The 15,146-nt window shown below is 41.2% G+C and overlaps 1 protein-coding gene across 8 annotated transcripts in view; it reads left to right on the forward strand.

Annotated features, from left to right (window-relative positions):
• Positions 1–15,146, forward strand: part of MYO9A (myosin IXA) — a 171,241-nt gene that overhangs the window by 60,417 nt on the left and 95,678 nt on the right. For 7 of the 8 annotated variants that reach the window (XM_053988384.1, XM_053988388.1, XM_053988386.1 and 4 more), the window contains exons 3-7: positions 995–1,089; positions 5,244–5,306; positions 6,947–7,046; positions 9,708–9,764; positions 13,534–13,631. In XM_053988384.1, the coding sequence (XP_053844359.1) occupies positions 995–1,089; positions 5,244–5,306; positions 6,947–7,046; positions 9,708–9,764; positions 13,534–13,631 (413 nt within the window). The remainder of the gene's footprint in view (positions 1–994; positions 1,090–5,243; positions 5,307–6,946; positions 7,047–9,707; positions 9,765–13,533; positions 13,632–15,146) is intronic. The other variant, XM_053988389.1, reaches the window with a different exon arrangement.

Here is a 15,146-nt window from a genome sequence, read left to right on the forward strand (position 1 = left end):
TTTGGCCTTTATATTCTGCTTTTAGTTGGGAAGTTAAATCCACAAAGGTCATTTGAAAAGCTTCAGATTATAGATGGAAAGCCCTTTTAATCTTTCCTAATAAATAGCTGAGCAGGGAATAAATCTATTGGGAGCTGAGCTCTGATGTTAAGCCTCAGCACAAAATGCCCATACATGAGCAACACTTGGAAATTATCTCTGAAATTATAATTACCTTAAGTAAATTTGACTTAGAAGAAAAGGTGTGTGATTATGAAAACTGGTTTAATAAATGAAGCATTAATTGGACCTGGCAGTTTGGCAGATTCTGTCACCATGGTCTGGATGATTATGAAAGTGATTTAGGCACAACTGAAAACAGCAGTTTCAGTTCAGAGATTTCTTTTAAATGGCAAAAATTACTCTCTCCAGTCAGTGCTCTGGTAAGGCAGGGTTGGAATAAAAGCTTTGCATAATAAAGACTTAAAAGCATTTTGATTTTGGAGAAGCAACAGCAGCAAATGGAAACTAGAGTGTCTGAAATGCTGAAAATACTCTGCGTTATGCCAATGCTGTGTATGACATTATCTAGTCTGAGTAGCCTTCAAAGCATTTTCCCCCCTAATTCCAGATATAATTAAAAAGCAGCTTCCTCTAGCTCATTAAAATGTAGAGTCCTGTTGGAGCAGTGTACTTTTATATTTATTTAAATTAATAAAGCACAGCTTTAATGCAGACTGTAATAACTTCAAACATTAAATCTCTTCTGTGCAGCTCACACTTTATTTTTAACCAGTGTTTAGCTTCTTTTCATGAAACCAGCTTGCAAAGGAACATGGTTCCTAGCAGCTCCTTAGATTATTTTGTGAACCACTCAAGAAACTTTCCCTATCCCCTGGTTTTTGATGTGAAATGATAGGAAAATCCCCCAAGTTCAGTTGTGAGTGACGCTCATGGAAATCAGGCAAGGCGGTGGCTTTTCCAGCATAATGATGGCATCTCCCTCTTTTCACAGGCATTTGGAAATGCAAAAACAGCCCATAACAACAACTCCAGTCGCTTTGGCAAATTCATCCAAGTGAATTACCAGGAGACGGGCACCGTGCGAGGGTAAGTGGGAACGGGGTGGAGGTGCTGGGTGAATCCAAACCCAGGCTGCAGAAGGGTGTTCCTTGCTTTGGTCAGTATCTTTCCCAAAATAGAGATAGGAAATAAAAATTCATAGATTTTAGCTTATTAAAATATGCTGGTATGGAAATATTGGTGCATCCAAGGTAGGTGCTGAGGTGTGGATACACCTGAGCTGGCTTCAAGCCTGCTGAGCTCTCCATAATCCTGATCTCAAATTTTTAATGAACCTGAAAAGCAGCATCTCCTCAGCAGACAGGAGTTAAGGCAGAAAAGGGGAACTTTTTAGCTGGGATGGTATAGGGCCTGAGCAGTAGATGTGGAGTGAAAGGTTTGGCTAGGGCCCAGGGGCCAAGGGGAGGATTTAATCTCTGGCTGGGAGTTCTGGAAGCCATTGAGCCACACTCTTCTTGCTCTCTGCCTGATTCCCCCCAGGCTCTCCCTGCAAGTCTCTCCTTAACTCAGCCCTTGACCAGGGAAGGCCTCTTCTTCATCCCAGGTCACTCCAAGGAGATCCTTGTCTCCACTGTGGTTCTCCTCAGTTTATTTAATCTTTGGAAATTTAAGAGCAGACCTGAGGAGAAGAATTTTGGGGTGATGATTGATGAGAAGCTCATGGACATGTGCACTGGGGACCCAGAAACCCCCCATGTCCTGGGCTGATTCCTCAGCATGGGCAGCAGGAAAAGGGGAATTCTGCCCCACTCAGGTGAGATCCCACCTACAGAGCTGCCTCAGCCCTGGGTACCCAGCACAGAGAGGACATGGAGCTGCTGGAGAGAGTCCAGAGGAGGCCATGGAGATGCTCTGAGGGTGGAGCCCCTCTGCTCTGGAGCCAGGCTGGGAGAGCTGGGGGTGCTCACCTGGAGAGGAGAAGGCTCCAGGGAGAGCTCAGAGCCCCTTCCAGGGCCTGAAGGGGTTCCAGGAGAGCTGGAGAGGGACTTTGGAGTGACAGGACAAGGGGGAATGGTTTCCCACTGCCAGAGAGCAGGGTTAGATGGGGATATTGGGAAGGAAGTCTTGGCTGTGAGGGTGGCAGGCCCTGGCACAGATTGCCCAAAGCAGCTGTGGCTGCCCCTGGATCCCTGGCAGTGCCCAAAGCCAGTTTGGGTGGGGCTTGGAGCACCCTGGGACAGTGTAAGGTGTCGCTGTCCATGGCAGGGAAGGAACTACCTAAACCCAGCTTTCTCTCTGGCTTCAGATAATTTCCATGGCATCAGATCGTCACCAAGGAGCTGTAAATGAGCAGGGCTTCGTTAACCCCCCTTTTTGTCCAGGTTAACTGAGTCAGTTGGAAAAATGAGGAGTAGAAGCAGCATTTTAGGGGCTGTATAATTTCTGCAGCTGGCTAAGAGACCTCTTGCTGGGACTTTGTTGTTATTTTAGATAATTGCTTTTAAAATTTTTTGCTTTCTTATTTTCCAGCAGAACAGTATCACACAAAGAGCTGTCATTAATTTTTGAGTGGGCTTGGGTACTCCACGTCGTTTCCCACTGGTTTTGCATCCCACGTCAAACCTGATGCTCTTTTTTCCCCCTTATTTAATTCTGCTGCACAGTTCTCTTAAAAGGATAAACCTCATTTTTTTAATACCTCCTAGGTAACAAGAATCCAACAAATGCCTTAACTATGTATTATCTTGGCATGATGTAGCAGCACTGTGGTTGTGGCCTCTATTTTTATTTGGCAGAGATATGCAAATAACTGTATGCCAGTTCATAAAATAGGAGGACTTTCTTTGCTTTTTAAAAAATGAATTTTCTTGGTCTTTGGTCGCACAGTGTGATGCGACTGTACTCTACTACAAGCTTGCAGTGCTCCCCCAGTGAAAAGAAAAGATGTTTAAAGAAAAATACAAGGATTTTAAAAACAAAAAGTATATGTGGCATACAAGCCTATATTTTTTTCCTGTGAAAGAAGATTTTTGTGAAAACTTAGCCTATACTTTTTTAGTACAGCCTAAATCAATTATCACCCCATGTTTTGTGTATCAGTAGCTTTGGTAATGGAACTATAAATTGCATCCCCTACTCAGAGTTTTCCTCTCTTCAGAGGTTGAAAATAGCAGTTGAATATTTGCTTACCACCCCTCTGAGTATAATCACCCAAACTTGAAGAGATGGAACAGGCAGGAGGTTGAGCAGGACCGAACCCCACCCTGTAAGATGAAGTCTTGGATGGTCTCTCAGATGGAACAGGAGCAGTGCTGCAGTTCAGGGCATTACCAGGAGGCTTCCTGAATTTTGGACATCCTAGTCCATAATAAGCCAGGCCTGGAAGAAGGTCTTTACAACCTGCTCAGTCCCCATGAGATGATCAAAAGCCTTGACACTTGACATGATCCATAAAATGGCAGAAGAGCCAGACAGGAGAGGCTTTAGAGCCAGCTAGGAGGGTTTAAATGAAAGCCCTGTTGAAATACAGGCTCTCTGTGCTTAAATCAGTGTTTTACACAAGATCATTCCCTTAGAGCTCCTTTTCTTTGCTCTTAAAGGTTGAACTGACATAGCTGACAATGATAAATAAAAAGAAACTTGGAGACATTAACTTTTTAAGTCATAAGCTGGTTTTCCTACTCACTATCCTGTTACAAGAAGGGACAGATGTTGTTCTTGGGACATGGATTCATTGTGACCTTTGCAGTAAGCAAAGGATCATTTTACCAAAATAGAATTGTAATTGCATCTATTAATTTATATATATATATACATAAATTCAAGATATAGAAACTTTCTAAAATAAAATTTAAAAAAAAATAAATTCCCCTGATTTAAATAGTGGTTGGGGACCAGATGACCTCCAGAAGACCTTTCCAATCTAAATTATTGCCTAAGAATTATTTTTGGGGTGGTTTATAATAAGAGCAGAAATGATAGGGGTAGGGATGAATGCCAAGGGCATGCAGGTTGTTGTACAGGAGTGTCTGAGCCATTGTCCTGTGGGATCTCATCAGTGGGATATGGGATGCTCTCATTCATGTGTTCCCTGCCATTAATTCATGGCTTGGGAAGGAAAAATTTGGTTTAGGTTAGAAAGGGAACATAAAAACCCCATCAAACTGTGGGTGAGGAATATCCATAGACGGTTCCTAGCTTCCTCCCAGGGAATAAACAGGAATACAGCTTTGCTCTCTGTCCTCCTTTACTCCTCCTGTCCAGCAAGATCATCCAGTGGGGAGTTGGATTTACCACTTCCAGTAGCCTCTTCCAAGAGTTGCCATAAGAATTTTTACAAAACCTTTTCAGCATGTCCAAATAATTTATATTTCAGTTTTTATGGAAAGAGAGAAAGTTGTGCTGGAGGTAATAATTAGATCTGGCTTTCCCATCTGTGGTGTAGGAAAGCACCTCCTTGTCCCACCATGCCTGAGGTTTCCCAATTCCTCCATAGCTCTGACTGTGGATACCACATCACTGGGCATATGTCACCAGAAAACCACAGCTCCACCACCCAAACTGCCACCTAGAACTCCGGCTTCTAAATCCCTGTCACTACTGGTTAGGTTTGTTTGGAAGAAATAAACCTGTGGAAGCTTTGTTTAACTTGACAAACCTGAAAAAAGTATTTAATATGTAGATTGAGCATGTTTGTTGTGGAGGCTCTTTGGAGAAAATGTAAACTGCAGTGAGGAGCTTTCGCAATTGTTTTTTTTTTTTTTGACTGGAGCCAGAAGTTAATAACCCAAATTTTTGGTGAGAAGTGCCTCTTCTGGAAGAGGGAATGGGGATTTGGGGACTGATTCTGCAGCTAAATGGCATCTTGCACACTTCTGCTCACAGATGTATTTCCATGTGCACAGCTCCTGGGCTGCAGGCAATGGGATTTTGCTGGCTTTGGATGAAATAAGGATCCTAGCTCCTTCCTTGCGGACAATGTTTCTCTTGCCCATAGGCTGACGCATCTGAGATCATGTTTTTCAGATCCAAGTTAGTTTTGGCTTGGTATCAAACCAAAAAAACCTCAAAAGCCAAACATAATATTGGGCTTGTTCTGCTGAGGAAGAAATTTATATAACTAAGTGAAACAAGGCTGAAACTTCTTTGTGTGGCTACCAAGGCTGAAGCCCCCGGTAAAGCTATGTTCGTTGAAGCTGAGTATCAGGTCAATTAATGATGCTTTGATTTTTCCCTTGCAGAGCTTATGTTGAAAAATACCTCCTGGAGAAGTCCCGACTGGTCTATCAAGAGCACAACGAGCGGTGGGTGCCTCTGTTCCGCCCAAGGCTTGGGTTTAACTCCTATATGTGGCACAGATAACTTAAATCTCTGGTGGAGCTGGCATGGAGGATCAGGATTTTCATGCTCTTAACCCTGTGCTGCAGAGATTAATGCTGCATTTTATATTTGAATATTTTGGTCTTTAGGGAGAAATGTGCTAATGGAGGGAATAAACTCCATTATTTTATCAAAAGTCTTTGACTTACCATGGAATCATAGAATAGATTGTACTGGAAAGGGACCCTTAAAGATTATCTTGTTCCAACCCCTGCCATGAGCAGGGAACCTTCCACTACAGTATTCTTACATGTAATTGAATTTTCGCTGTCTTTATGGCAGATAGATTATTATGCACCACTTCATTCTTGTGCAACTTGTGAACTGCTTAATATGTCATTTTAGGAGAGAAGCATGGTATTTTCATTCTTCTTTGCAGTTCACTGAAGCCTTTAGAGGGGCTTCTAGAAGGAGCCAAAATTATATAGAGAATGAACTTATGTGAAGTGTGTTCTTTCCTAATTTGCTGCATATTCTTTGTTGCATATTCCTCTCTCAGTAATTATTATTCCACTTTTAAATAATTTTGCTGCCTTTAGTTGTCTTTCAACTCTTGGCACTTCTGCCTGTGTTTCCCTTTGGAGACAGATGTGTGAGTTTTCTGGAATGCTCCAGGGCTGTTCCTGGAGTTAAAGAGCATCTACAGCCTTGACAAAAGTCCTCTTGGGTGTTGCAAGATGATTAAACTTGGATCCTCTTGGAAAGCATCCAACATAAAAGCACAGCTTTAATTTTAGAAAGAAATGGTATTAGAGTCGTCTGGAAGCAGAACAGATGAATGTCCCTTGGGGTGGATTTAGCATTAGTGATATTCAGGTATTTTGAATATTTGAGTTTTTGAATACTTGAAGATTTTTCAGTCATGTCTCATGGAACTGCAACTGGAAAGTTGTTGCCTTTTTAATGGTAATAAGGTGTGAAAATTCATAATTTCTGCATTGCAAGGAAATATGTTATGATTCTAATAAAAGAGGTCAGGCTCTAATAAAGGAGCTGGGGATGGTCAGGTCTGCTCTCAGAGAACATGGTACAGGACAAGGGGAAACAGCGTCAAGCTATGCCAGGGGAGGCTCAGGTTGGACATCAGGAGGAATTTCTTCCAGGACAGTGTGGTCAGGCATTGGAAGGGGCTGCCCAGGGATGTTTGGAGTCCCCCCCTGGGGATGTCCAGGGAATTCCTGGACATGGTACTCAGTGCTCTGGGCTGAGAACAAGGTGGGGTTTGGGCACAGATTGGACTCGATGGTCTGGGAGGTCTTTTCCCACCTAAATGATTATGGGATTCTGTGAAATATGTAGGCATTGCACATGGTTCTGAAGGAAAACCGAAGCATCCCAGGTTTTCTAGAAATTCTTCAAGTAGATTCTAGGGCAGAGGCTGTCCTTGGATGGAGAAGAGGGATCTCATTCTCCATGACATAATTGAATCTGACCAGCTCTAAACGGTGTCAGGCCTGAGCTTGGGAGCTGGAAAATCAGGTTGGGAGGTTTCAGTGTGCCTCTGCTCAGTGCTGCTGCTGCTCATTTTCCAGTCTAACAGCTTTTGTTTTTCATTTGTCACCAGGAACTACCATGTATTTTATTACCTCCTGGCAGGAGCGAGCGAGGAGGAGAGATCAGCATTTCACCTGAAGCAGCCAGAGGAATATCATTACCTTAACCAGGTGGGAGTTCTATACAGGAATACAATCCTTGGTCTTGCCTTTTCTTCTGCTGATATTTAATGCTAATAAAGAAGAGGTGTGGATAGTAAAAGTGGGGGTTTTTAAAGGTATGGAGTAGTAAAAGTTGGTTTTAATGGTTTATAGGAAGTCTTCCGACATTGGAATAATTCTGCATTAGCAATCTGAGCACCTGGTAGTGTTTCAGGGAAAAAATAATCAGTGTTTTCTGTACCTGGGACATGTTAAATGTATTGAGTTTTTGATTGCTGGAGGGAGAAACAGTCAGAATTTCCTGCTCCCTGTGTGAATGCCATTTACTCATTAATATCTGTCTCCTGAGCAGGAGAAGAGGGGAAAATGTGGCATACTGCGATATAACATCTTGCATGAGGAAGTCCTAATTCTGTAGCTTCTGGCTGGCTTTTAGCACAATGCTCTGAATTTAACAATAGAACAAGTCTAATATAACTAAAACCACAGCAGCCGTTGAAAACCTGGGAATTAATAATGGATGAGGTGTTACCAACAACCAAATAAACTCAGTTTACATTATGATAATTTTATAATAAACTGATTTACTTCAGGTGTTTTGGCACTTATTCAGTGAGTCTTGCAAGTAGGGACTTCAAATGGACCAAAAAGAGGGGGAATATATGGAAGAAGAGTTAAGTTACATGTTGATTTTAACTAACTGCAATTTTCTTGGTGCTGAAACATGAGGAGCAATAAAGAGTGAATTAACCCCTAAACTGGAAAGAAACTTGGGCCCACAGCCCAACCCACATAGCCTTTAGTCTTTATAGAAATATAACTTCATTCAGGAATAGCTCTCAATTACCAGGGACTTTTTAAGGATGTTTTTAAAGCAGGCAATCAACACCAAAATCCATTGTATATTAACGACTCCCACACACCCATGGCTGGATTGGGAAATATTCCCAAGTGAGGAACACTCCGAGGGCTGGAGGCTTTTTGCTGGAGTCTCCATGCCTCAGGCATTGGTTGGAGAATGTGGTGTGATCTCCAGCACCATCTGTGCCACAGTTTTGTGGTGGGAAGATGCTAAGATGGAATGTTCTGTTGGATTCCCAAGGTTTTGTTGGTCCATCCAGTTGCTTTCTGTTAGCTGAAAACATTGCTTTTAATTACAGTCCTTTTCTTTTACATAGCAGTTTAAGAGCATATATATTTAAAGGAAAATGAGAAATCTAACAGTACATAGTGTGAGGAACCAGTAGGAATATTATAATTTAGGGTGAAATGTTTATTTTAATCTAAATTATGGTGCTATGGGGCAAGTAAGCTGGAGAAAGCTGCTAAGATCAGTCCAGTGGATCAGGGAAGCAGACTCTGGACTTCCCTGAACACAGTGTATTGACAGCAGCGACACTCTGAGTTTTTGGGTGGTTTTTAAATAATTTTTTAGTAATTGGGATTAGAGTTAACACTGACAACTATGGAAAAACAGTGCCTTCAGATATGGCCTGGGCATGGTTTCACATGAAGACTGTCTGACAGTGCAGTAGCAGCTATTCCCTGCCCTTCAGGGAAAGGAAAAGGAAAATAAGGAGAAAAAGGAAAAAGGAGATAGTGGAGAAATGGAAAAAGAAACTTGGGAAACATTTAAGAGAAAAATTATAGAATTACCCTTTAACATTTGCAGTCTCTTCTTAAGTGTGTCCTGGAGAAGACCCTGCCTTTTCAAAAGGAAAAAAGAACCAGTTCAGACATGAACTGAAGTGTTTTACTGAAAATTAAATATTCATATAGAGAAGCCATAAAATATTGAACCAGGCCCTGAACTGTCTTGAGTCAGGCTTTACTTTCCTCCTCCCAGGTTCCTCAGCTCTTGTTGTGTTATGCAAAGCAAATGGGGAGTTCGCTTTGCAGATGAGAAATAATCTATTCAGATACTTAACCAAAATCTGCTCTGTAAAAGCAGGGAGCAGATTGAAAATAAAGATTTCAATTTATTTTTAAATGCAAATTTACTCAAAATATCCCCTGAGTATAGGGGACTTTTTCATCTCTTCCCCCAGTGGCAGGTGTACCCACCCCTGCACACCCTGCAGCTCACTGAATATTTTCTGTGCTGGTTGTTGACTTTTATCCATTTTGAAAACAGTCATTAGCAGGTTTAGATCCTTATTTTCAGGTCCTCAGGAGCTCCAGTGCCATCTCTCTCCCTCTTGGGGCTGGTAATGCTTTGACTTCTCTCAACTCCATCTCTGTCTGATTGGAAAAAGACACAAATTCCTAAAAAGCTTTGGAGTGTTGTTTGGAAGAATCTCACTTTTGCTGCACTTGTGTTTGTCTGGAACAGAGGTTGAGAGTAGAAACAAACCAAATCTGTTCTTCAGTGAGATTTTGGCATCAGTGGCTCTTCAGCTCCAAGTAAACCAAGGGTTTCCCCAAGTCTGTAAGACAAGAAAAGGTTTTAGTATATCCATTAGGATTATTGATGAGAGAGCCTCACTCAATGAGGTGCAATATGAGCAGGAACCAGCATCAGGAATGTAAAACCATCATGAATCTTGCCTTAAAACAAATAAAACTAGGGAATGACTCTGCAGAATAACAATTATTTTCCTGCTTAGGGAGCAGGTCTTCGGGGTGATTTGGGGTGGGAACACCACTTAACCCGCTCTGCCTTGCTTTCAGATGACAAAGAAACCCCTCAGACAGAGCTGGGATGATTATTGCTATGACTCGGAGCCGGTCAGTACAAGAACCTGTCTCTTCTGTGTTGCTGGTGCAGGGCTGCTCTCACTTGAGTGTTTTAGGGACACAAAGCCAAATCCAATGAAGTTTAATCCATTAACCACCTTTGCCCTGCAGTGGTGTTGCTTGTGACAGTACAAGTTTTTTTTTCCCCTTGCCCTTTTATGGTTCCTTCCATTTGGAAAGCTTCTTCAGCAGTTGGAGATGCTCAGGTCTCTACAGTCCTCTCAGTTTTAGAAAACTAAGGGGGTTTTCATTCCTTCCTGATGGAATATGTGATGATATATGGAAATTGTGATGTGACAGCAATGTGAAAATTGAAATTCCATTCCAATAAAACAGCAAATCAGTGTCTTGAAGCCCCAAGAGATGCATCAGTTCATGCTGGTTTTAGTGGTGTATCTGCTCTCCAGCTTCCAGGAAAAAACAGACAAACCCAATAACATCCCCCCAGCCATCTGTGAGAAAATCAAATCCTGATATTGTTCAGAGCGCAAAAACAATTCCTTCTCCTAAAATACTTCTGCTGACATGATCATCCTTTCCAAATGGATCGCCCCAAAAAAGGGAATGGTGAAGCTTCTCCCCCTCCCCTGGCTCCTCCTGCGCCACCAACGTGCTCTGGGTGTCCGTGTGTCCCGTGGTGCTCCCCGTCGGTGTGTCCTGCATGTGGAAGCATGTTTGGCATCACCTGCTTGTTCTTCCTGCTAGTTTTCCCGTGTGCTTGATGATTGCCAAAGTCTTGCTGATGTATCTGGAAGAGTAAGAGATGATCTGGGAAGGAGCTAGGATTCACTCGGGCTAAATAAGTGTCTTAACAGCAACATTTCCCTGCAAATCCTTAGGAGGGGAGGAGGGAATTTCCCTCACAAGGTTAAAAATATTGAATATTGGATTGGCATCCTTAATCTATTAGCATCCTTAGGGGCCCTGCAGGAGCAGATGCTGTTCTAGATCTTAATACCCTTTATAAGTTGGAAAGCCCTTAATTGCTTTAGGAAGGGGTTGGGACAATTTGCTGAAGGAATTAAAATTAAAACTACTCCAAAATTTGGTGCCTTCTTTTGGCATGACCAAGAACACCCTGCCAGTGTGGGGGCTACCATGTCTGTGTCCTTACTCTGTGCAACAAAACCATGTGTCATTACCATTTGGCTGTTTATTTGTTAATTTATTTAGGATGATTTTATTTGGGATCATTTTCTGTGGCAGTCCTGGTAAATTACATCTTTGCTTCAGTTGATGATTCATTTTAAGCCTAGCCTGGTCTTCTCCCCATACCCATGGACTCAACCTGCTGCAGACACCAAGTTTATAAAGAAGCTCTGTTTTATCCTCTTTAAATTTTCCATGGAAATCTATGGATTGCTTCAATGTAACTGTAGGAAGCAGTGGACTTACTTTTACTGGGAAACTAATTGCTCTGGCAGGATATTAACAGCAAGTTAGGTCTGTGGGGATGGACTTTGTGATGCTTGTCTGCTCTAATATCAAGGACACTCCTCTATTTTATAATTATCCTTCATTTATCATCCATTAGGAAGCAGTTCCGTGCTGGAACACTGCAGAGAGCATCCGCTTTTAAGCAGAGAATTTGCTAAAAGTCTTTCTGTGTGGATTAATGAGTCAGGCAATTGTTATGTAAATCGTCAATTAAATTGCCTTCGGCGTAGATTGTGCTACTTCGGCGTTGTCCAGGGTATTTTGCTGTTGACTCGTGACTTAATTTTGGATGAATGATGCCAGAAAATGAAAATGTCTCTTGGAATGTGGAGTGCCACTAAAAGCACCACTTGGTGTCTTTAAAAAAAGCTTTAAACCTGCCTAATTTGCAGGATTTGTGGCTGTGTTCTTGTCCTGCCAAGTCCAGGTCCTGCCAGAATGAGGGTGGGAAGTTCTGCTGAGTTCTCAGTGTAAGTGCAGTGGCTGAGGAAGCCAAGGTTGGAGCTCAGGAGGGACAAGGTCTTATCCTGAGGTTTTATGATGTGAATAATCAGTGCTGGTGCCTCTGGTGTCCCTGTTCTTGGTGATGTCATTGTTGTGCTCCTTTAGGTGCCTCTGGAACAGGGTTGTTTCCGATTAGCTCCTAATGGAAGGTGAAAATGCCCTTTTCTAATGACTGTTTCCTAAAACAGGCTGGTATTTTCTCCTGGAATTTCAGTCTCCGCCTTCATGGATGCTCTGTGTGGTTTTAAATGGTTTTACTGTTCAACAGTTCCAAATTCACTTTGCCCATGGAGCATTAACTTGTCCCTGAGGACAATTGATAAAAAAATTTCGATTTTCTTGTCCAATTGCACTTCTCTGGCTTTTAGTGCAGTTGTATGGATGTCTCCTATGTTGCAATAAATATTTTAAATAGGTAAACAATATAATAAATAATAACATCAACATATAAATATATAAATAATATTAATAAATATATATCTTAAATAAGGGTTTTCCACTCTAATTATAACTATAGCTGTAATGATGCTCTGGAGTGGGATGAGGTACTTCATTGATATGGTTGTGAGGCTTTAAATGCTGTAAACCACAAAGCTGATATTATAAAATAATTTCATTCTGTATATTCTGTATTTATTATTAATTTTCTGTACTATCAGTGAGTACAACTTTTCAATGATTTACATAACCCTATTTAATGCAGACTTTCCTAATTTTTTGTGCAAAATTTTTTGCACATTTGCTTGTTTGATAAATATGATGTTCAGGAAATGTTCAAAATCAACTATGTGCATTCAGCTGCTTAATTAATTCCAACTGCAGCTACAATTTTTATTTGTATTATTTTAATAAACTTGTAATAGAATTTTATAGAATTTTTATTTGTTTACTTACACTTGGATTAACTTGTTGAAAGTCTCTAATTACTTGTAGAAAGTCTTGATTTAAGTGTTAATAAAATAGTCTGAGGTTTAAAATAGCACAATAATGTGTAATACACAATAAACTAATTTTATTCACAGATGGGTAGTTTTTATAGGCAGCAATGGGTAGAATATTAAATATAGGCTAGGAAAGCAGAGAGAAGAATAAATAATCTATGCGAGGCCTACAGTGTGCCAAAGCAGAAGATATTTGGCATTAATGGTCTATATATTAATTTAAAGAGCATTTCTGTTTCCTAAATATTGGTGCAGGACAGCTTTGGTTGGATCTGGAATGTCACTGGATTTTTCCAAACATGTCAGTGACTGATATCAAGCAAAAATTAAACTATTAAAAATTAAACTATTCAGGCACGTGAACTTCCAAGAAGTATAAAATATCCTGGATTTCAGATTCTCCCAATTTTAAAATAATTTCTTGGTAGTTACTGAAAAATATATTTAAAGCTTTGCTTTTCCAACACAGGATTTAATGCACCGATCATTTACATGAAGTTATCTGAATTCTATTTAAAAACTGAATTTCCCTCCTTAGGTGTAGAACTGAATGTGGAATAAACTGTCTGTAAATGTGGAACAGATTTCATCTTGTTGTTATTTCCCATCCTTTTTGTGTAGGGTCACACTGACCAACTCTCACCATACTGTTGGAATGGGGTGGCTCACCTCTTTCCTTAGAGGTTAAACCTGGGAAACAAGGATATATTTCCAGAAAATATTAGCCAGAAATGTTGTTTTTCCAGTACCAGGTTGGAAATGTTGCTGATAAAAGACCTGGAGATCACTCAGCGATATTTATGGAGCGCTGACTTGGCCATCTGGACCTGATGTGGTGTTAATTGTGTCAGTGCTTTCTCTGTGTGTTTGACCCACAGGATTGTTTCTCCGTGGAAGGGGAGGACCTGAAGCACGACTTTGAGCGGCTGCAGCTCGCCATGGAGATGGTGGGGTTTCTGCCCAAGACACGCAGACAGTGAGTTTATTTTTCATTTTAATAGCTTGGAGATTGTCCTGGTTAATGCCGCCTCCACTAGCAGGACATTGTCCAGAGATGCCGTGGCTGCCCCATCCCTCGAGGTGTCCCAGGCCACGTTGGATGGGGCTTGGAGCAGCCTGGTCTAGTGGAAGGTTTTCCTGCCCATGGCAGGATGGAGCTAGATGAGTTTAAGGTCCCTTCCAACCCAAACCATTCTGTGATTCCATGACCACTGCTGTACTTAACAATTCTCTTCATGCAAATGGAGCGTTGGCAGGAGTTGACATCTTGAAGTATTTCTCAAGTGTTCATGAATAATCACGCCTCACTCTGCATGTCATGAATCCAGAGCTTGGTTTAATCAGAAGTCCTCATTATCCCTCATCAAACTTAACCCTTTGCGTGCAATTCTAGGTCTGTAGACTCATTTCCAACTGGCCTTTTTCACTAATTTTCTGGACATGCTGGTTTGAAAACTGGACTTTAGCTGGGTTGCAGCACCATTGACACCATGGAATTAGAGGGTTCATAAGAGTCATCTCCAAGCAAACCTACAAACTAATCCCTCCTGTGTTGATTTTTGGCTTGAAAGGCTTGAGTAGGTTGGGAAGAACTTGACATAAAAATTTTAAAAAAATTTTTGAGGTAAAAAATTACTTCAAAGATATTTCCACCCAGCTGAGAAATTTTGGACGCTTGTCCTTTATCCCTCACTTGTAACAAATCAATTATGAAATTAAAACTGCTTTTTCTCTATCTTCCCCACACACGTGGATAAACCCAAGGATACAGACTTGTGTGAATATGTTCTGTGTCTGAGGCTGCTTTATCAGGTTTCAGGATGAGGTTTGTCTAAAGCCTGTTGAGGGGTTTAATTGCCTGAGCAAAGCAATCAGGAAGTGTCAGGACTGAGCAGAGTTGGGTGATGCAGTAAATTCTCACTTCTGATTTACTGTGCAATGATTTTTCTTGGCACACAAGTTGCTCCTGGTGAATTTTGCGTGTCAAAAATAAAGCGGATTCTTCACCACACGAGCAGATTTATTTTGCTTGGTGTTACACAACTGCAGCACAAATAAGGAACCACCTTCAGCTGAGATATAGGGAGTATGTTTTAAATACTACTATACTTTTAAAAGTAATTTCTTTATAGCAAAACATGGTGTTTCACCTTTGTGGAAACAGAGAAGAAATTTTTTTATAAAATTGTATCCAGAAATTCACAACAAGGACTTAGTATCCATTCCTGTTTTGGAGATAAGGGAGGACTTGGAGAGGTGAAGGTGTGTTGTCCAGACAACCTGGTGGCATAGCTAGGAATCACATTTGGGTTTATTCATTTTTGGCTCCCAAGAGAGTGTAGAATTAGGGACAAACAGGATTTATAGCTGAAGTCAGCCATAGCTCAGGAGTTGAGCTTGATGGACTTTGTGGATTCCTTCCAACTCAGGATATCTTTGAATGTCTGATCATTTTTTTGTTGTTTTTGTTTGTTTGTTTGTTTGTTTGGTT

Source organism: Vidua macroura, chromosome 12, assembly GCF_024509145.1.
Source record: "Vidua macroura isolate BioBank_ID:100142 chromosome 12, ASM2450914v1, whole genome shotgun sequence".
NCBI classification, from domain to species: domain Eukaryota; kingdom Metazoa; phylum Chordata; class Aves; order Passeriformes; family Viduidae; genus Vidua; species Vidua macroura.